Source organism: Taeniopygia guttata, chromosome 6, assembly GCF_048771995.1.
Source record: "Taeniopygia guttata chromosome 6, bTaeGut7.mat, whole genome shotgun sequence".
NCBI lineage: Eukaryota > Metazoa > Chordata > Aves > Passeriformes > Estrildidae > Taeniopygia > Taeniopygia guttata.
In genome coordinates, this window is record NC_133031.1 from 22,482,750 (window position 1) to 22,506,400 (window position 23,651).

The following is a 23,651-nucleotide window of genomic DNA, read 5'->3' on the forward strand; positions in this document are numbered from 1 at the left end:
ATTGTGTCAAAATGATCTGCTCATTCCTCACAAAAGGGATCTTTTTTATTGTTTCAGATTCTTCATTTATGACCAGTTTGCACTACTGCCCATGTAACTGCAGGAACGGCTCAGTTTCATGGCATGATTATTTGCTGAGACAATTCTGTGCTTTGAAAGTAACATTCAAACATTTAAAAATGTTAACAGAAATGAAAGCATCACTCGGTGTTGGACAAAATTAGTAAAATTGCATCGGTGAGCAATTAATCAAAATAGTGATTCACTAGCACATACAATGTATGTCATTTAGATAAAAGTCTTTAACAACACCTGTTTTACATCCATCGTATCAGCAAGTATACTGCTGACTATTGATACATGCAACAGGGCACTACTCCCACTCCAAAAGCCTTATTTTTACCAGTGCCTAGGACATTAACATTGCAACTGTAAAGAGTAAAACAAGGTTTCTTCCCATAGCTTTAAGAAGCAAGCATCTGTAACAACACAGTCAACAAACAGTAGCCCAGAATTTGCATTCTAATTGTAGTGCAAGGGCATTTCATTATTTGCAGGACAATCTGAATAAAATCGTGCAGATAGGAACAACTGCAAACATTGTACTAAAGACAGACTGTTTCCAGCCTCCCAGCACACTGCATACTCTACCCCTCTATTCTCTGCACAATCAAGTATACCGTAGCTTTTAGATGAAAGAAAATAATGCATACGAGCTTCTCACCTATTTTAGCAAAAACAGCTGGTGTGGCAACCGTCCGACGTTTCCCATCATCTGCGAGATTTGATGAGTTTCCTGTGCTAGGAAAGAGTTTTCCATTCCGAAAGACAATAAACTGTAGCTTGCAAGTGGAGTTATCAACAGATTGCCAGGCTGAAGACTGAGAGAAGACAGGCTGTGGCAAATGAACTGAAGCTACTGCTACAGCATTCTGTACAATGAGAAAAAAAAAGAAACATTTAAAATGCAAATCACAACAGGGTTGCTTTCATGATGTTTTAAACTCCTGTACAAGAAATGTATGCTGCCTTCCTTTTCCAACAGTCTGGAAGCAACCAAAGAAGCACGGGCTGTAACCATGGGAATAGGATTGGTACAGTGCATATTAAAAGGGAAAACGTTTTGATTGAATGTGAGAGTCTATATGGTCAAGCTCCCTGCTGCAGAGGTGAGAATGGTTCTTACCGTGCCTGCTAGAGGGTCCATCAACACTGCAGATCTGATTTAAAGAGACAACCTCTACCAGGTTTTCTCCTTCACTTAAAATAGAATCAGACAACTTACATTAAAACATTTCTCCGAAAGGGTACTTAAAGGGTATAAAAATAATTTTATTATTAAAACGAGTTACATCTGCAGAGAACTGCAAGTGCAGTAAACAACACAGTTTAGGAATATGCTTTTCTAGCTTCATGTAAGGAAAATCAGTTAACTATGTTTTAGTCATGCAGGATTAAAATATATTACAAACACTAATGTAAAAGAAAAGAACAAGACAACACTGGGAGAGAAAATGAATGATAACTGTCAGATCACAATAAAGGCTTTGAGTGGTGTGTTACATACCCTTTTACAAGCAGATAAATCCCTTACAGCAGAGCTATATATAAAATACAACAAACATTGTGTTTTGAGGACTTCACTCATCAAGCGTTTTTTATCTGCCAAAGTAGCAAACTAATCATTAAAGACTGAGATATTTACAAGGAATAACAAATGATGAGCAATGGAAAAATAAACAGGGAGTCTGTCCTGAGCCTTGATGTGAAAAGTGTATGTATTTAAAAACAAACAAACTACAAAATGTTCTAATTTGCATTTCCCCCAAGGGCAGAGTATGGCTCTGTGCAAATAATTTACATAGATTACCACAGTTTGCTCATAGCACATGTGCACTACCTATTTCAGAAGTAAAACAATGATCTTCACAACAATATAAAGAAACACGACATTTAATATACATCCATGTGCTGGGAGAAATACACATGTGAGAGATAAAAGGTGTAACAGAGATCAGCAAACTAAAATGAGTATGAGAAGCATCTAGTGACCATGGAATAAATATGGAAGGAAGGCATGAGTAGTCTGTGATGTCATTTGAATGTTTAAATAAAGAGATAAAGACTTCTGTACACCATTTTTCTTTTACCATGTATATTTTAGGAAGATTTTCAGATTTTAACAGTAAAAATGCAAAACCATCCTTTTTAAAAAAAGTATTCAATCTAGGCGATGCTGCTCATTAAAAGTACTCAGGAAAAAAAAGAGTAAAAAGTAACAGAACATTTCTACATTAGAATTTTAAATTATTATGAAGGCTTTAATTGGTATTAACTGAGCTAAACATCAAGCACTCAGCCTGAGATTGTTTCCACTGTCTAATTCACAAAAACTGTTATAATTGGCTTTATCTCATTCTTCTGAAAAAGACATATTCAGTCTATGATATCCCAAGTATTTGCATATGCTGAACCTCTGATTATACCATTTTGGCCTTAAAATTGCTATCAAAAACTATGCAACGAGTTTTTTAAAAGTGTCATTTATCATACCCCAGATCACTGTTGAGGACTTATGTGGAGATATACAGATGTGTAAGAGAGGATACAATGCGATTAACTTTATATTTATGCTGTATTTTTGTTATTATTCTGTGCTGGGAAAAGCAACAATGATGACATATTAAATTACACTAATTACTCATTATACACAAAAAGAGAAGGATAGAAGCATATGAATAAGCTTATGATAATGAAACCAACAGCTAAAGGCACTGGGTGAAGCAACAATGTGCTATGACTTGACAAAAGCAGATACACAAACCAGAGAAAACAACTTTTGCTAAGAGGGCAAATCATCTAATTTATTGTGGTTCTCTAATTGCTTCTCCATTGGGACTTACTGATAGTAATAAGAAAAAGTAATGGTGTAGACAGAGCTTGCCTGTGGGACTGGGAGGTTCAGAGTGGAACCTGCTCCCACCTGAAGCACAGGGAGCTGGGGCTGGTGGCAGTCCCTGGGCTGGGCAGGACCAGCTGCACCCAGCCCTTCCCTGCTGACCTGTGCCCGAGCAGGGCTGGGCAGGACCAGCTGCACCCAGCCCTTCCCTGCTGACCTGTGCCCGAGCAGGGCTGGGCAGGACCAGCTGCACCCAGCCCTTCCCTGCTGACCTGTGCCCGAGCAGGGCTGGGCAGGACCAGCTGCACCCAGCCCTCCCTGCCTGCAGAGACCCTCCAGCACACAGCAGGGCGGGAGGCACCTGCCCATGGTGCCCCAGCCTTACCCACAGACTGCAGCTTCACATCACAGGGCCAAGGTCGAAGGCAGAGAAGAAAAGCTGTGCACAAAGGAATTAGTGTGGACTGGTTGCGCTGCTCAAGCTGACTGAGCAAATCTCAAACATGCAGCAACATCAAATTATTTACCTGACAAAAAGACACATTTACAGAAAACATTTTCCTGATCAGACTTCAGGAGAGCATTTTCCCCTCGTTGTCTGCTCAGAATGAATATGAATACCCATAACACAATCTATTTAATAAACTTCACTAAATTGCCTACAGTCACTTCCTGGAGTACAGTTTTATTGTGACTACTGCTCATTTATACTACCTGTTACTTCAATTTTTTTTTTTTGAGTGCAGGTGGTCTGGTGGAGTCTGGACAGAGTATTCCTTAACTGGACAAATGTACACATAAAGTCAAACTACTCACTGCACATCAAATATTTACTTAGCAATGTCTCAAAATTAAATATCCAACTGTTTGCTACAGCAACATGCCTGCCAACAAGATCCTGTAGTATGATATTAATGAAAAATGCACATAGTGTGAAGGCCCACACATTCACAGTGCTGTTTAAAAATATGAATAAATACATTGTTTTCATCTAAGATGTGTGAGAATTTTCAATAGTATTACTTATTATTCACATGAGAGGGAGGATCTGAGCACTGAGGTAGTTCCTGTTACTGTGGTAGAGGATAGAGGGAACCCAATTGAAGGTTCAGTCTTGTATTCTGCTAATCTTGTGTGAAGTGAAGCATAAGTAAGTTCCCCACTCTTGCCTCAGTTTCCCTCTCACTAAAGTGAGATTAAAATGATGGCATTTATTTTGCCCTGTAAGATGCTCCAGAGTTCAGAGATGAAATACGGGAACACATATTACTAAAACCAATGACAGCAACATCAAGTATTGTGCTTCAGATGCTTCAAAATTCACATAAATCATCTCATTTAATTTTTTTTAATTTGGGCCCCATATCACCACATCACATAGGAAGTAAAGTATCTGAGCATGCTAGTGGCAAAATGCTGCCTGCACCGCTGAGAAGAGAGAAAGAGCAATACAGACCCACCACAGGAGCTGCAGCTTTACAATGACAGCACTGGCATCTCATATCTTCCTGGAAAAGCTTACAGGTTGTGTCAGCATTTCACTAGTCAGGATTTAGACATTCTGTGAGTGTTTTCAAAACAGAATGTCAATAATCCCATCATGACTCCCATTTCAGTTTTAGTCCTGTTAACTGGATTGTACTCGCATTGATTAGGAAAAGGGAATCCTGAACACAGTGCAGATTCTTCTAAGGAGCATTTTTCTTCTGGAAAATGCTTGTATTTTAAAATGAAAGCTATTCATACATCCACCAATTTGCACACAAATATGATAGAAATTATGCAATTTTCAAACTCTCTAAAGTGTCTTCCATGTCATCTGCCCAGATATCTGAAGATCTGCTCTGTGACCTGCAGCCAGGGATAGAGGGCTTATCAACTCTAAACCAGCTCTTGGGATTTTCTGGGAGACCTCCTAGGACTCCTGGCTCATACAACTTCTTGGAATCCAGTCAACTATCCAAAAAGCAGAATAAAAGGTTGTTTTAAACACTCTGAAGCATAATTTGGACAGTACAGTTTTGTAAGTACTTTTGAAGTTTTGGGGTTTTTTTCCATTTTAGACCTATTTTGTGTGTGTGTGTGTGTGTGTGTGTGTGTGTCTGTGTATAATTTTGCAAAAGATCTGAGGCACCAAAACAGAGCCAATAAATCCAACTGTATTCTAAAATTTTTAAATTTGAATTAAAAATCTCATTCCAAAGTGGAAACGGTCCTCAGGATATTGAGAGCTACAGATGCTTGGCTTTCTTGCAACTCATGCATATGTGGCCCTTATTAAAAATGTTTTAAGGGAAAAAGGAAAGATTTAAAGTGAAGTTTTTCCCTAGGCAGTTTTTTTCTGGTAGCAGTCCATTCCTTATAACGAATGCTAGCATTTACAAGGGGTTTTTAAGTGTTTAGGAAAGACAGCCTCTTGCCTTAGGTGACTTTGTGATATGTTGGCCCTTCTACTTTCATAATTCCTTTAAGAGGCCTGTTCCCATTTACTCTTGCAGCTTTGTTTTCCCATCACAGTGTTCAACTTGCCTAAAATTTAGCATATGAGAGACCATACTCATTATCAAACAATCATTATCAAGAAACCTACTTGGTAACCACTGTGGAATGACAAAAATCAAACTATTTTCAGTAACTCTTCCTTGTGTATGCCTCGGTACTAGATTGGCTTTTGAGTTCAGCCACAGTACTTCTGTTTAAGATAAAATATATTTCATAGCAAACCATCCATTTCTTAGTCCTCAGAAGTGTCATAAGGTATATTTTTCCAGTCAGCAATTTCCTAAACTTAAAAACCAGCACCTTTACAACAGGTCAGAGAAAATCTGGAGAAGGGAAAAAAAAAAGAGTAAATAAAATCACCTAAAACCTGGAGGAGAACTGGAAAAGCAGCTTCACTGTTTCTAGATTTCAAAGAATCTGACAAAGTGGTGTAGAGATGCAGATGCAAGACACCATATATTAAATTATTAAAGATATAAGGGTGCTGCCAAAATAGGTACAAGCTATATAAAGTTACAGTAAAAAAAGTAGAAACTAGAGCTCTAATAGCTACACTATTAAATATGTACTGAGTTAACAGTGATGTCATCATAATAAAATCAAGCAAATAAATTATTTATACATATATAATAGATTTTATTTATTCTCTCAAATAAGACAGCAGATCCTTAGAAGCAACGGAAGATTTCAGTTTGTGGTTTATGTTAAAGATTCAGTTGTTAACAAATAGAAAGAGGCACAATTGTGCTTTTCAACTGTCTCTCCTTGTAGGTATTTAAACAACACTCTTAGGCATTATCTCAGCACAAAATATATGAGATAAGGACACGCATTTGGCCCAGTTCTATGAGGCTTTAGGTAGTCTGTGCATGAGTTCTGATCGCTTTTTCTGGGATTAAAAGCATCAACAAAAAGCCCCCAAAATTTAGACCAGGTGGGAAAATACCAAAAAAGGCGTTTGTAAAAATAATGAAAACAATGCCAGATTGAAAACGCTTATACAAGACAAGCAACTTGCCAGGTGTTAAAAGAAACAGGATTTTTTTTTTTTATTTTTAATGGGATAATACCAAGCAAGGAAAGTAGGAGTCCCCCAGCCATGCTAACTTACCTACAGCATCTTGCTACTAATTTGTCTTAGTTTAACTGTGCTTTCTGGAGAGCTGTTTAAACCCAAGTATGGAAAGGCTCAGGCATGACTAGCAGCAGGTGAAAAGCAAAGTTTGTATAGATTCCCTGGATGAAATTAAGCAGTACTTCCAAAAATGCAACATCAAATCACCTGGCTACTGAGACAAAACTGCTAAGCATGTTGGGATTATTATGTGATAAAGTCATTATGTAGTAATTCTGCAGCGCACTTCCATCTCAATTCTAGAAAACTAAGCATAGAGTCTTTGTTCTAGCCAGGCATAAAGGGTGGTTTGATGCACAGTGAAATTGTGGCATCAATAATAAATATATGCAAATTGCATCAAAAGATTAAAAAAAAATTCTTAATTTTTTTTATGTTCTCCCTAATTAATAATCACAAGTTTTCTAGAAAATCTGTTTCTATAAAAACAGATTTGGCAAACAGCACTGAAATGTTAGAAAAGCTGATAATGTAAAATAATCTGGAAATCTGATTGTCAGTAGCCCTTTTGCAATAAAAGTTAAAACCAAAAGTCTCAAATTAGGATTTTATATTTCATATTTGAACATCTTGCAAACTCTCTAAGAAAATGAAAATATGTGCAAATCTACAAGCAACAACTGACCTGTTAATGAGCTATGGTGAAGGAAAAAGTGATCAAAAAAAAAAGAAATGAAAGAAAAAGAACATGAAGGGAGACAGAGTAGATTTACTAAAGGTAAATAATGCCAGACCCAAATGATAATTCTCCAGTATTTTTCCAGACAGGGCAATACAATTCACCTGATTTCTTTTGAGACATTAAGAACTAGCAGCAATTAGTTTCAGGTGAATAAGGAACAAGCTCCAATTGATAATACAATTGTTTACTTTGAAAGGAGAAGACAGGCTGGAGTGAATATATCCAAAGTTTGTATGAAAATCAGCTTGAAGACTTTCAATTTTTGTTTGACGACCTTGAAACAAAGAGGAATGTCCTCTAAGACAATGTTCTAAATCATGTTTTACATATTTATAATGAGATTGTCTATTATAAGCTGGTGGAACAAGCCATTTTGGAAAGCAAAAGATAAGGACAAGGATGTGAAAGCACTGGTTGATCACAGGATGACTCAGAGCCTCTATAATTTAACAATTAAAAAAAAGACTACAAATACAATCCAGAACATAAAATATGACTCATTTCCATGTAAATATTCTGATTTTAAAGGCCTAATCAGAAATATAATACACAATTTTGATCAACTAGGCTGAGGAAAAGTCAGTCCAGAATAGAGAGGATGTAGAGGATTGCTATGAGGGTCACCCTTAGAATGAATAATTTCTTTCACAAGTGGAAATTAAAGGAGCTTAGCTTTGTTAGCCTGGCAAAATGAAAGCCATGTAAGCAAATGGCCAGCATGAGCACAAGGACAAATAGGACATTATCCAAGAGCAAAAATGCAGACTTAAAACTTGCAAATATTTCCTAGCCTTTATAACAGACAGGGTGGGATACTTTTCAGGCATTATGGACACAAAAAATTACCTACTCTTGAGAAAGCTCAATGACAGAATTACAAAATAATGTTAGAAAGGCTTGATTTATTTCTCTGTTTTACAAGAAGTATTTAAAATTTCTTCTAAGAACTTATAAATTTCCTGATTAAAGGAATTTTTGAACTTTCTTCTTACATCCCCAATATACAGCTAATAGAGGTCATAAAAATCTCACTAAGAAGAAAAAGAATTAAAAAACCTATACAAAAATGGTAGGAAAAAGTGTGATAAAAAAATAAGTGTGAAAATTATATAATTTTTTTTTTTTTTTTTTTTTTTTGAGAAACAAGTTTTTTGAAAACATGCTGGACACATGTAAGAGCTGCAGGCAACAAACTGTTTCAGGCAGCACTAAATGACTGCTTCAATTCAGGGTCCATAACCGACTTGCCGTGTTGCAAAAAGTTATGCTGCAGAATGCATAAAATTCACCTTCCTGGGAATTTGAGAGTTCTTAAGGGTGGCCGCTGAGTTTTCAACTATAATTTACTGGGGTTTTGGGGAAGATCACTGAAGTCTTAAAGGATTTTAGACTCACTCCAACATTCACACTATTAGCTGTGGACCTACAGAGACTCACTGCAGTTTCATTTTTGAGAAGGATGGCTTCTGGCAGCGCAATGTACAGGAAAACTCATCCTCTCAGGAGTTTGGTTCACTGGGGCTTTCAGGGGTGCATTAGCTCCTAGAAATGCTGCATTTTCCTCTAAACAGCCTGTGATGAAGGAGTATTTTTCCTTTTTATTTGGAAGCTCAATCTTCAGACATTAAATGTATGATTTTTTTCTGGAAAGATCATAAGAATATTCAAGTTTGTTACATTGATACTGTGGTTTTAGTTGTTCCAGGCGCACTCAGAGGATGGGATGGACTTCTGCTAGAATTTTAAAATATAAGGACAATAAAAAAATTTCATGAGCTCTCTATGAGGAACTTTCAGCTACGTAATTGCAAAGCTATCTCCATGGATCTTAGGATGGACATCATAATTATACAGAATACCTAACTTAACCAAAATTTCTACGGCTCATTGACCACCAAATTCAATTACACATAAATATTACCAGTTTAGAAAAAGGAATCATGTGAATTCTGACTTAACTGGCATACAGAAGTTTTTTTGCCATAGTAACTTTTAATTTATTTTTTTAAGTAGGTGAATTGTGGTACTGTAGACCTCATAACAGTATTTCTGCATAGCTTAGTAATTATCATTTATATCAAAATATTATGAATAAGAACAAAGAGAATATTTCCCAACAGTCAGGAAAAAAAGTGTTACCAGAGTTATTTCTGAAGTTGGAGAAGCACAATTTAATTAAAAGGAGATGGGACATTTGGTGGCTTCTATGCATGAGAAAATTTGCTTGGTATTACACAAAATTAATATGCATTTTAGTAGAGTGCAATACATACCATTACAGATATTACAATTTTTCTAAAGACTTAGATGATTTGTATAGATACATTTATGAGTAGAAAGTGATGCAACCATTAGGTAATACAGTAATTCAAAACCGAATTCAGTGACTGAATATTGCAATTATTAAATAATATGGTAGGACATGATGATAGGACTTCTGATTTCACTGATGTGATATTCACACTTTCAGTTAAGTTAGATAAATATTAGTTCATCTAGTAATATAAGTGGGAATGTAGTGAAAAAGCTTAGTTCAGAAATTTTTAATAAACTATTTTGATATCATTTTCCTGAGGCAAAGTGAGCTTCTACATTACCTATGCTGTACAGAAGTCCAAATGCATTTTTGATGCTGCCTTTTCATAAAGATAACTGCAATGAAATGCTGACATTGCTGCTTGATGACTACTGAAACATTGTCCCTCTTTGATACTGGAGGAAGCTGAAACTGCTGAAAATAATTTTAGCATTTTGGAGCTTTTAGGAAGTGAATTTAAAATTTCCACACCATGAAATGATTCAATACTCTGATTTTGAATCATTTGGGTATTATCATCAAGAATGATCTCTGCTGCCTATAGTCATTAAACAATTCACACCCAACATTACACTTGTAAGCAAGGCACACATTTCTAGAACCAGATGCAAGATCACTACATTCCTTTGCTTTGTTATATAGAGACAGTTAAGTATGTGAAAAAGAAAAGCAGAAGATGCCTTTTCCTTTAGTTCCTTTTTATGCACAGTCACACCTCCCTTCCTTCAGTAACAGGATACAAGTTCACTATCTTCACACTAATCAAGAAATTATGCCTCCTCAGGAGGAGCAAATATGATTTCTTCCCTCCTGCTCTAAAACTAATTTTTCAATTTTGAAAAATGGATATATTTTTATTTCCAATTTGCCAAAATAATAATTTTCTTTCTGAGTTTCAGCCACGTAGTCAATTTATCAGTACAGTCAGAAAGCACATGTGGTAAGAAGAAATGTAAAAAAAGGAAGTGAAGCGAGTACAGTTACATCAGCAAGAGAGAGGTTCTGTGTCACAGAGGTATTTGCATTTGGATGGAAGTACTCAAAGGCCTTGAGCTGCATGGAGCTAAAGCACATGTGTATAAGTGAAGGCAAGAGACATTTTGAGAGAATTCTTGTAACTGAGGTGTTGAGTACAAAGGAGAAGACACACTTCACTACTGCCAGTGCCTGAAGTCATCAGTTGCTGGTGCTCCCCAAAGCTCCCATGCAGAATCCCATACCCTGCTCTGTGAGTCTCACACACATCTTCAGCATTCTGATGCACCCAGTGTGGACACAAAATACAAGATATTGAGCTCAGTATGACAGTGAAATGTTAGTCAAAATTTCACCTCTGAATTTCAGTTCTGGCCAAATACCATGCATGCTGACACAGCCACAGGCACATTGTGACTGTAGCTCATGAAAATCTGTGGTGCCGTCCTTTAGTTCAGCCAGAAAACATTCAGAGCCAAAGAGAACATTTCTACCTCCAGCTGAACCTCGTGTACTCTCTGTTCTCATCACTGACCACTAGCTTATCTGGACACACTTCTGTTCTAATAAGAGCTTGGGAACTATCTACCTTGATTGGTTCTGCTGTGTTTTTCTAAGAGTTTTGTCACAGAATTATAGAAAAATCAAAAATATTTGCTAGCATTATCCACAGTAAAATCCAAATCCAACCACAATGGAAGTGAAGTGTGAGTGAACCTCCCCTCAGACCGGATCTCCAACCTACTGATCACTTTATTTAATCAATATCATTTTAGTTCTAAAAGCTGACTGAATTAAAATCTTAATCCTCTAGTCAAATCAAGTTTTGTAGTTCAACTGCTTGTGAAATAGTGATGATGTTCCCCTGATTAAGACTTTAAAAATATTGCACACATTATCAGTACTTGTCATCTCTCATCACTTGAAAACTAGTTTGAATTGGGTGAGAACGGTGTAATATTGCTGGGGCAGTATGCACTCTGTCACTCTCAGTCAAGCGAGTCCCTTGGATTTCAGACACCAAAGGTCACTTGATGCTTCTCATACAGTGACTGAATCCAGGTGAGGTCTGAACTAAGCCCAGGAGGAGAATCAACTCATCCCCATTCAGTGACTATTGAGAATGAGGATTCCTAATATAATGAAGAGATTTGTGATATAAGAGATTCCTTTAAATACTCAGACAGGTGCTAAAGTTACATGGGATGAGACCTATATAGTAATAATTGAGAACTCAGCTCAGTCTTCTCTCCCCATTCCTTAGATCAAACAAAAGGGAAAAATAATTATCCTAATTCTTCCAAATATAAAACTGCTTCCAGTTTTCAATGTACTACAGGACTAAAAAGGAAAACATAGCCTTTTTGTCTTGCTCATGGCTTTTGAATTAATAGAAGTTTTCAAGTATTAGTGCTGCAGGGCCTGCATATTGAAAAAGCAACAGCAACATGTTCATTAAAAATAGTGGTGTATATCCCATGAAGTGTTCACTTTTAAAGTCTTGTAAATTAATTATATAACTACAAAATTTTCAATTTAATCAGTAGAAAAAATAATTGCTTTACATTGTTATATTGCACGTATTCACAATGGTTTGAATATTCTTGGTCTTTCTCTCTTGCTCTACTGATTTTCTAATCTTTTTCCATAAAGGTCAATTCTTCTGGCATCAGTATATTTAATGTGTTCAAAAATTTTTACCAGAGGCCTTTATTTTAAAGGATTTTATTTTATCAGTCAGGCACATCAACAATGTGTATAGTTCAGAGATTCTCAAGGACTTCCACTGCCACATTTGATGGATTTTTTTTTTTAAGTGTGTTATCATTCTTGCTGAATCACTTCCAGTCTCCTATTAAACTGATATGCCTTTATTTTGGACAGTAGCAATGTTCATTTTCTAACATAAAAACTTAATATGTTCACCATTTCACTGCCTTTTCCTTCTGGACTTCCCAGTTTTACTTTCTGCATTAAATCAGATGGGAGTACTTTGGTGAATCCTACACATGCACTTCTGGACTTTTACTACTGCTATACCAGATGCTGACATGAGTACCTGAGAGTATGAATTAATTATTTAGAGCAAGGATCTGAAAGAAATGTGCTCAAGTAGGAAAAGGTGGGTAAGAAGAAATCGATACAGAAAAAAGATCAGTCTCTCGTGCCAAGTGAAGGGCCAAAATCGTGTACAAAATTAATAACTAACATTATTAGCTGAAAGACAGCGTATTTTTTAAAAACTGGCAGAGTCCCAAATTGTCTATCTCAGCAATGAGAAATACTTTTATCATCAGGAGTTCTGAGTCCTGGAAGATCTCTATATCCACAGTGAAATGGAAACACTGCTGCCAAGGGCACAGACTCTACTTAAATTTGTATTCTCATTCTTCTCTATTATGAAACATAAAGGAAAAGTGGTTTTTTAGTAATTATGAGGGTCTAGAAAATAGTAATTTGCAAACTAACAAACGGATTTTGGTCCTGTTTCCCCAACTACACCTAGAGTTATGGTCTTTCTTTTTCTTTCCCATAGGACACATTACCTGAAAAGCAAAGGTCTTCTCTAAAGCACAGCATTAAGTGAGTATCTCAGCTTTAACAAAATTAAATAACTTCAGTTAAGTTCCTATTTCCTTCCGCAAATAAACACAAAAATAAAAATTGATTGGCTATTTTGTGCTCTTCCGCAGTCCTAAATTTTTATAATCCAGCATTCCTTCAATAGACACGCAATAAAAATGCAATGACAAAGAGTCATAAGGAAACAAAATCATATTCACTGGTCATAGATATCTTAAGGTCTGTCTCTTAATTTTATCACCTTGTTTGGGCTCTTTGAGGGCCACACCAAAAGCATATTCTCCATACAATTTTGATATCCTCTAGCTTCTTAGATACACTTTTTAAATGTCTTTGTTGAAAAGCAGTAAGCCAGGAATTAGGCACTATATATATATTGGAACAAAGCATTTTCTTAGTCTGTAACACTGACATGGAGAATTCAGGGTACTTGTACTTGCTAAGCCATGGTCTATTCAGCAACATTGTGTTAGCATTACTCACCAAGTGGAATTAAAAACTGCACTACAGTTACCATGACAACCAGCTGTCTCCCACATACAGCATCAGTTTGAATTTGTGCAGACCATTTCTAACAATGATTTAAGTCAACAAATTCAGCATTACCCTAAGGTGAAAGTCTGGTTTAAGAACAAATAAATATTTTAGGTTTCATAATATTACTTAGCTCACTTCATTAATTCCAAGCAGGACTTTGGAGATTTTCAGAGAGCTGCAGTGACTTTTCTTAGAAATTAAAGGTGAATCGTAATCTCCTGCTCAATACAAAGTTGAGGACCATTAAAATTCCTAATACCCTGAACATGCAGGATGCATATGGAGAAGAGGCACTGTAACATTCATAGGAGAGCTTGTGAAGAAAATGCATTTGAATATTTATTTAATCATTTTCTAAAATTTACATTTGAATGATGCTGTTGATTACCTTGGGTAGTACCACTAAGATCATCAGCGTACGCTCGTTATACAGATTCTAACTAGAAAAGAAAGCTCAACCCATGTTCATCAAAAGTAGCAAGCAGCAATTCTCCACTGGGAAAATAACCTGAAACTTGGAATATAATTTCTAAGGAATTCTAAAATAAATGTCTTTTCTAGTAAACTACTGGGTTTGTGTGTTTTGGTTGGTTGGTATATTGGTTTTGCTTTTATTTTCAATAATCAGTTTACATGGAAAGAGAAACCTCAGTTGCTTTTGAAACAGCCAAGCAACATGAAGTAACAGGAATACATCATATTTACAACTTCATACAGTTGCATGATCAGCCTGAAGGAGCCACCTGGCTACTTCAGATCCTTTTGATTGCCAAGCATTGCAGTAAATGGTCAGATTTGACTGTGGTTTTTCAGCCTGGAGAAAAGGAGTCTCTGGGGAGACCTTACTGATTTCTACAGGTACCTGAAAGGTGCTTGGGTGAAGAAGGTTGGTCTCTTCTCCCAAACAATAACTTAAAGAATAAGGCAAAATTACATCAGCCAGGGGAGGTTTAAATTGGATATCAGAAAAAATGTTTAAATTGGATATCAGAAAACAGGATGCCCAGGAAAGTGGTTGAATCACCATCCCTGGAGGTGTTTAAAAAACATGTTAGCTGTGGCAATTACAGATATGGTTTACTAATGGAATTGGCAGTGCTTGTTTAATGGCTCAACTCAACAATTTTTGAGCCCTTATCCAACATAAATTATTCTATATTTTCATGATTGTCATTGGATAAACACATAATGGCAATGATGAACAGATCTGCTTTGGAACAGTAGGATGTATAGCTCTGAGGGAAAACAAGAACCTCCACAACAACATAAAACACACTTAGCAATTGTGCATTTGTATACTGACAGTGAGGACAGAGAGCAATCTAAATGCTTAAAAAAAGGTGGCTAAGCTATTAAAAATGTAGTGTATAGTCAAGCTAAATGTAAGAAATTAGTAACACTACTTCTTATACAAGCAACTAAAAAAATCAAAGGCAGAAAAAATAGAGTTCTGTATTTACTAAAGATACTGTAAATATTGCATACTGAGCTATACACATATTTATGATACATTCTACACTCACTCATTTTTGTGGGAGGAAGTGCCACAACTAAACAAAAAACATTACTGCACATTTCCTATTTGCTTTACAGTATAGCACTTGTTGCATTGGAGACCTTAAAAGCACTTCAGGAAAGAAAAATTATCACATAAGTTTAAAACATTCAGAGGCTGTAAGGAGTCTGATGCTATGAAAAATGTTTTTAACCTGTGATTGAGGATTTTTGAATCCTAAACCTCAGGAAAATACATACAATAGAAAGTTTTAGTTTTAATATAATGCTTTCAGTTTTAAATTTAATTTATGGGAGAATGCTGGTCAGAGGACAAAGTCAGAAAAATAACTATAATCATAGAATAATATCTAAGAGATTGACGAAGGAAATAGCACAGACATTCATTCAGCTCTGGATCACTGTGGACACATTTGTTATCAGTGACAGGCAATGTGAAACCAAGCACAGACTGAAATCAAACCCTTCTTTAAGGTTACACTAAACTGAACTGACAGGAACACTACATGCAAGAAAGAAAAAGAAATGGATTTTCTATATAGCACTTCGATCTTCAACAATGGGAGCACATAATGTTTAAATGTTAAAACAGAAAACTTCAAGGGAGAAAATAGGTAGAAAGCAAGAGAAGGAATAAAATGTAACCTGGGGCTCCAAATCCACAAACACAGACAGGAACAATTATTTTTTTACCATCAAAACGGCTGCACAGTTAAAGGCAAATGACAATGGGAAAACAATTTACTGACTTGTTACTGAATTTCAACAGATTTGTAATAACCCATTAACTCCAAGATTAAGCTGTAGTGTAATATCATAAAATAAAATACAAATTAAAAGTAAATCAAGATGATAATATAAGCAGATGTAAATAATTTTGCCTTGAAGCTGCATCTATACTCTTGTGTCAAAGATTAATGGATATTTTCTTTCTGCATTTCAAAAAAGTATTTACAGCACAGTTTAAAAAAATATGATTCTACAATTATAAACTCAGGCAAAAGTCTTTCAGATAACAATTTAAAAATGAGAAAAATGATTTGGTTTCACAGCTGCATTCCTCTAAAACAGGTCTCACCAAAATTTTTTAATAAATTTGTCAGATATATGCTTCTTGAATACAGTTGACTTATCGGTGTGTCTGTATTACAATTTTAGATTAGATTGGGAAAACTGGTCTGATATTCTGGAATTATTTCCATTCTATCACATTCATATCTGAATGCCAATTTTCCAGTTTTCTGATGAGATCTCTACTGCCATGATTCCACAAAGCCTTCTCACAGCGCACAACGTGGATTCCATTCCAACGAAGCACTCACAAAATGTAACTGATGAGTTGCATGGGAGAGGACAAGGCCTAATCTGAAACAACTTCAAATACATGATATTGCTGTTGGATTCTCAGTTACACTCCACAGATTCAGACCTGTTGCATTGCATTGCCTATTAAAGTGGGATTAAAGAATTCTTGCTTTTTACAAATTCTTTCCTCCCTTCTGTGATTCAGGCCTCTCCTGGTTATCTTCCTCTTAAGAGTCTACTCCTAAGCCTCAAAAACAACTAAAATGGAGCTCTTTCTCTTCCCTGCAGTCCAATACTCTTTTTCTTCTTCTTTCTAAGACTCTGAATAACTCTGCAATAGCCACAATCATTTCAGCCTGCACATACCATTGGACTGTGGTGTAATCACTGCATCTTACAACAGGTAATCTCACCTATTGTCTCACTAAAGGACAGCCAGCTGAACCAGAATTAAATGGCTTTTTCAAATTAAAGGCAGTCCACAAACCTAAACTAGGCGAGATCTCCATCTCTAGACATTAATTGCTATCAGTAAATCCCCTTGAAACAGATGTCAATCAGGCAATTAAAACCTAATGACAGAGATAGGAGAAAGAAAGAGGGAGGAGGAAACAAGGAACCTGTGATTCCCCAGATGGTTGATCTAACCTTGCAAATTATTTTATTAGAGTAATGGCACACTGGCACAAAGTCTTGCACCTTACATATTCAGGTGACTGATGCAGCACCTGCTCATTTAAGAAAACTGCCCCCATTTTTGGAGGCCTGAAATGTGCTATAACTGCTACATTTGTCCAAATGTGGAAGAACTCACATGGGGGAAGGAAACCCAAGCTTGCCACTCTCCAGAAGTAACATCATAGTCTGTCTCTAAGGCACCTGCAGGACAGCATTTGAAAAGACCACGTTAAAAGCCGGAGCAAATCAGAAAAAGCAACTTCACTCTGTAACTCCTGAATCAGGTCTGCAAAAAGCCAGAAAACACAGCTCAACAAGAAGGAAATACCATTAAGTTATTTGGTTGATAAAGACAGGAAAGCTAATGCCTGGCATGCCAGTATTTTTTCACTTTGTAGGAAAGTCCTAGGATTTGTTTCCAAGACCTAAGTGCAGTTCAGTAACCTTTTTTAAACCCAATATCTGAAGAGACTTGGGATGACTTGAGTTTTTGTCATCACTCTCTTTCCATAACTATTTTTATAGCAGTTTTGGCAAGCAGAGATTTGGATTACACTCTTTTTATCTAGAGAGGCTGGCATTTCCTCTTTGAATATAAATATTCCAACAATATTATGTTGCTATTCCCATTGCTGATTAACCACTGAAGGTAGACAGAGCAACTCAATTTTACAATCAGTCCCATATTCCTTAGAAACACCAACCTCTTTAATGTTTTAAAGTATGTGTTTATTTGATCACATTTTAATCTAATCCTGAAATGTATTTTCATCTGAAGCATGGGAAAGGCAGTAATTTAAAAATGAACATTTTGAAAGACATTTTGATGTCTGACTAGTTAGTGGATTGAATCAATGAACTGAAAAAATAAAAATTATTATTTTCTTCTGAGCCGTTAACCTCTTTTCAGATATAAAGGAATTGATACAATTTTGATTGGCATTTCCAGTCATACAGTGAAAATAAGATTTTCTGTTATGGAGATAATCAAATAGGATATTTTTAAAGACATGGCTGACTGAAGCAATTAAGCCAATTCAAAGGCTGTGTTTTAGATAGGTGAGTACATAATGAACTGAAAGTTCCTGAGAGAAGTCCATAATTATGTAAGGTGGGGAGAAGTGGACACTAAGATTGAGTCTGCAGGCAAGAGCTGTTGTATGTACAAATTTGAATATCTAAAGCAAAACTTCTGAATTTATTATTTTTGAGAATTTCACAGATGATTTGGAACAGAATGTTATAAGGGTACAAAGGTTTTTAAAGTGTGTGTGATTTTTTCCCCCCTGCTTAGGCTTCTATATCCATTTTCCATCCATGTTTTTTAAGAAAATACACCAGAATTTGAAAGATGCTGTATATATAAGGCATGTGCAATATACATTTTGCAATAATTTGATATCCTGCTGAAAATGTATCATAAGCCTTAGTCCAATAATATAGTTGGATTTGCTCTGGCAGAATCCACTTCAAAAAAATCTTTAATTTTGTAGTTTGATGTATAGCACACATCCTTTCTCTTGGATGTGTAGGAGAGTTTGCAATTTCACACCCTGAACATTAATTATCACTTGCTGTACGTACCTGGTAGAAACAAACCCATCTAACAAAACAAACAGAAAAAGTACAAGTCAGTATCTGCCCATTTTTCTAAAGAAAGCAAGAACATGCAATCCTCATGCAGGAAATAATGAAAAATGGCACCTACATAATATCAACAGTTCAAGAAAGAATGCAGCAGCCACTCTACATTGCCATGCTAATTTACAGCAGTTCAGGGTGTGCTGGAGTCTTTTCTCTGCATCTCAGTGAACATATGGGAGTTAGCAAAAATATTGCATGATTTCAAATCAAGACTCTGTTTTCATTTGTTATAATTTTCAGCAACTAGCAGGATTGCTTATCCTAAACAGTGAAGGTCTTTCCTGGTTAATCAATGAAAAACTTAACACTGGTATTGAAACAGGCAGAAGCGCTGAATGTAGGCCAAAGTTTGTCTAAAATAGAATCATTTATTGTTGAAAACCAAATTTCTTCACTTTGACAAAGCAGTGATGGAGAGGATGTCTACATAAAGCATGACAGGCTAGAGAATAGATTTATTACGTTTGTTTCAAACCAGAAGAACCTCCAGTATGTGTCCTTTTGCTCACATGGTAAATGACCAATTGATTTTCTTGCCTCTGTTCAGCAGTAAATAACCTCATAAACATGTCAAGGTAAAGGCAGACATCCAAAAAGTCCTGGTTTTGTGCAGCTATTTGTGTCTACCAGGTATCAGAGGCACATCACGAGAAGCTGAAACAAATGAGCAGTGCAGGCTTCCTTTCATTACTGCGCTGGGGTACAAAATGTCTCTAATATGATATAACTTGCCTTTGAAATTGTTTTTCCACAGATCTGAAAGGGTAATTTTCATGTAATTATTCTGTCGTATCTGATACACCCATTAACTCTGCAAACCTCTGAACTGGCATTATATCAATTCACTGCAGATCACATCAATGTTTGTCCAGTGTTACAGAGGTTCAGGCCCTTTTGTAAATTCCTAATCCCACCATCCTTTAGCTCCACAAGTCCAACAACTGAAATTCATCAAGACACCCTCGCACACTCTGATTTTAAAGGAAAGTTCAAACCCACAATTTTAAAGTCCTTTCTTAAAACCTGTGATCCTTACAAAAAGCTGCAGTTCACCAGCTCTTTAACAACGGACCAGTTAAAAGGGGAACCTGTTTCTATACATATATGTTTTCTCACAATTCTCTGATTTTCTGAAAATGTGAATCAAAAGGATTGCCATTGTCACAGAAATAAACAATATTAAAGTTCCAGCCAACAGGGAAAAATTTTCCCCTCTGCTCTGTTAAGAGTATTTAATGTGTTGCATGGAGAATTATATGACAAGAGATAAAAGAGCGAGATCATCTCTATGGAAACAGTGCGGTCTACATCATTGGTAATGGATAGCACAGAAATGAGCTATCCAAATGTTACACGGCATTCTGGTAATATAATTATTTGAACTAGTGCCTACATAACCAAAATGGAGCTATAAAATGGTCCACACATATTGCCTGAGAGATTTTACCAGCCTTAACCACCAGAGATGTGATTAAACCTTTAATTATTTTGGCCTTGCAGTGCAAAAAGTCCTTGAAGTTCCTTCACTATACTATCCATTCCAAGAATTCGAATTAAACTGCTATAGCATAATTTTTCACAGATTAATTTTTCAAATTCAGTAAAGCTTTAGTAACTGACCAGCTAAGTTCGGCCCTAATTCATCAGTCTTTGAAATTAAATTACACTCAAAAAACCCCCAAACTAAAATGGACTATGCTCAAATACCATTGTCTTAATTGATAACTCAAGCCTTAATCATGTTTATTCATTATGCAATTTTTTTTTTGTTTGGTACCATTATTTCTGATTTTTAAATTTTCTTTAGCCCAGATGTAACACAGCAAGAGACAGAGCAAACTGGCTTCTGCTTTTACTTGTGCATCACCAGACTTGTACAGTAGGGTCCAGTCAGTCCAAACAAAAACAAATCTACTGAAGAGAGCAGTGTAAGAAGTGGCCTAATCTGTGCTGTTAAAAAAATTAGGTTTTGATTTAAGTATACAAACTCGTACTTTAAAGTACATCATAACTGCTAAGGGCTTAATTCAGAAAAAAACTCCCTTTTTCATTAGTACAATTTCAAAATGCTGTACAGACCACATTAACTTGCTCTTATTTTTATAAGGAATGGGTAACGTACCTGAAAATTGGGATGAGTTAAAAAACATAACCAGAAAAAGTTCACCCAGCAGACAGAAGTTGGACTAGGTAAATTCATAGAGAAAATAAGAGCTGAGAACAGACAAAGTACATTCAATTATATTCTTTGGCTGCATGAATTTTGCTCTTGTCCCCATATCTCTTGTGTCTGTCTGCTGCATTCAGGGCTGGGTTCTATAACTGATATACTACATAATGGTTTTATAGCCCTCAGCAAAGATCCTGATTATAATGTGCACAATTATCTTAAATCCAAAATTTAGCATGACTAAGTTTTACTATAAATGTTAACGACATTATTCTCTTTTTGTTTAGCTACATCAAATATTTCTACAAGTCTGCAGCTTTGGGATAATGCTACTTTGGCATGCCAGACATTACAGCTTTTACCCTTCCTTGTATTTGTGTGGTGCCTCAGAGGTCTAATGAATTTATATATTGACAGATTTTATTAAAAGAAACACAGCAGAAAAAATTCTGACTACACTGAAGTGCACGTGAATCTTACCTTGACTTCACTAAGAAGTCAATTTAATCCATTCTTCTCCCATTTCTCAAGGTTTAATAAAGCAGTTTCATAGTTATCTTTCTTCTAACATGAGCTCATAACACATTTTTCATGTTTGAAAACATCTCTGTTGTGTACAATGATTTGTTGATATGAATTCATTGGAAAATAATTTCTTTGTACAGCAAATAATTACTGTATTTTTTTCTGAAAAAGTCTGAATGCTCTGTTTATATTTTAAGTCTGATAGTAAACTTCAGCTATATGCACCTCAATAATGTTTCAGTCTCTTGCACTATTCATTCCAGACTGCTTAGAGGTTTTAGGTCTGATACGCACATGACAAAACAGATTTTTTTTTGGAACCTCCAAATAAGTATACTGTGCATTGGGGAAAATTATCCTCTTAATACAACTGAAAATTTTCTTGTCAAATTAATAGCTTAAGTGTTTCCATTCTAGAATTTATGAGGAATTAAAAAGCATTTTATGAAACACACAGCATTCAAAGACAAGGAAAATAACAGTGTGAAAAATCATGTTCAAACCTTCTATCAAATATAGTAATTAGGCCCATAAATATGGCATTTTTGAATAAAAATTGTAAATGTGACTCAAAGCATCACTAAGAGAAATATTTTCTACTACACTTCTCATGAATATTTGATATCCAAGAGTTCTTAGTTGTACTGAAGCATAGAATGGGTAATTGGAAAAGTTCAATTGCTTGAATTTCAACTGGAAAATTTTGGACAAAACCAGAACTCCAGCTGCAGCTGTATACCTTGTTTTGAGAACAGCTAAACTGACACCCACACATATCTGGTGCTTGAAAATAAAATCTCTATTAAACCAAATTCTATTTAAGGCCCACATGAGATGCAGTTTGACTTTGTGTAAGTTTGCTCATCACATTTACATCATGCCAAATTAATGGGCACTGACTGGATTCAAAGCTTTGCAGATGCAGATTCAGACCTATATTTATGCTATGATTTGAATTTATCCAATAGGCTGCTTGAAATCAGCAGTAAGTTGTGTTGGGAACTGGTGCTTTCTAAGGGTACTAAATTTACAACATAAGGGTCAGAAAGAATCATCTGTGTGTCTTAGGTCTTTCTGTATGTGGTATTTCTTTCAATAATTGCTTTTTAAAATATTTTAGTATGAAAGCTGGATACCATTAAATATTTTTCTTCTATTACTTTTGCTGCAACTGGTATGATTTTTAAAGATTTTATTATAGTTTCCATGTATGCACCTATTTGAACTGGTACTTGCAGGTAAAACCAGTCTATGCACACTTTGTGTTTTCCATGAAGCAGCATAACTAAAGTTGCCTGAGAGACACAATTATAGCACCTACATGGGATTTTAATCAGGCAGGGTATTAGATAATCTGCTATGTGCTTGACCAGTTATCCTCTGCCTATGCCCACCTTAAAAGAGAGGATCTGGTTTCTGATTGAATCTCCACACCAGGCACACTGCACAGCGCTGGCACTCAGCACTGTCAGCACCTCTGCAGGCAAAAGCAAACAAGAGGCCTCAAAAGTTGTGCAGGATAAACAGCAATCTCAAACTTTCCCAGGCTTAAGGAAAGATGAAAGCTTTCATACTTTGAGAAAATTCATATCCCATACACATACATCCTTAAAAGACCAATGACTGACTTAATAAAAATTATTCTAGCTTATTTCTGCCCAAAAATGCATCACTGACATCAGTCAGAATTTTTTAAGCGAAGACCTACTCCAACATCCACTGTGTGCAGGCTTTGGATCAGGAAGAATTTAAAATGAACTGGATTTTGTAGATATTAAATAATCAGTGCCCAAACCTGCCTTGAAGCATATAAAATCTAATTATTTTTATTCCTGAGCAGTCAAATCTATGTGTTTAAAATGGACTTCAGTGCATAGACATGATAACAATGCTGATGTTTGTTGAATAAATGTGTTGCATTACAAGTTCCTCGAAACATCACTAGCGCACTTCCATCAGAGACTACCTTATTTGCTTATGGTATATTTAAATTATTAATATAATTGTTACTTCCCTGTTTGTACTTCAGATGTCATTTTGAGGAATAAACACTCATTTTATAAATTTATATAATAAATTTATAATCAAGTTAAAGAATGTTTCATTACAAACATAATTACCAATACTCAGCCATCATTCAGCAAATGTGATAAACAAAATCAGCAAACATAGATGTTTTTAAAA

At 35.8% G+C, this 23,651-nt stretch overlaps 1 protein-coding gene across 2 annotated transcripts in view; it reads right to left on the reverse strand.

The window, feature by feature from the left end:
• The window catches only part of ADGRA1 (adhesion G protein-coupled receptor A1), a 254,011-nt gene that overhangs the window by 48,425 nt on the left and 181,935 nt on the right, over window positions 1–23,651 (reverse strand). Inside the window, exons 1-2 of one of the 2 annotated variants that reach the window (XM_030276175.4) lie at window positions 1,187–1,331; window positions 725–932 (exon numbers count right to left, since the gene is read on the reverse strand). In XM_030276175.4, the coding sequence (XP_030132035.3) occupies window positions 725–932; window positions 1,187–1,207 (229 nt within the window). In that variant the 5' untranslated portion in view covers window positions 1,208–1,331. Of the gene's footprint in view, window positions 1–724; window positions 933–1,186; window positions 1,332–23,651 lie in introns of those variants that run through there. The other variant, XM_030276174.4, reaches the window with a different exon arrangement.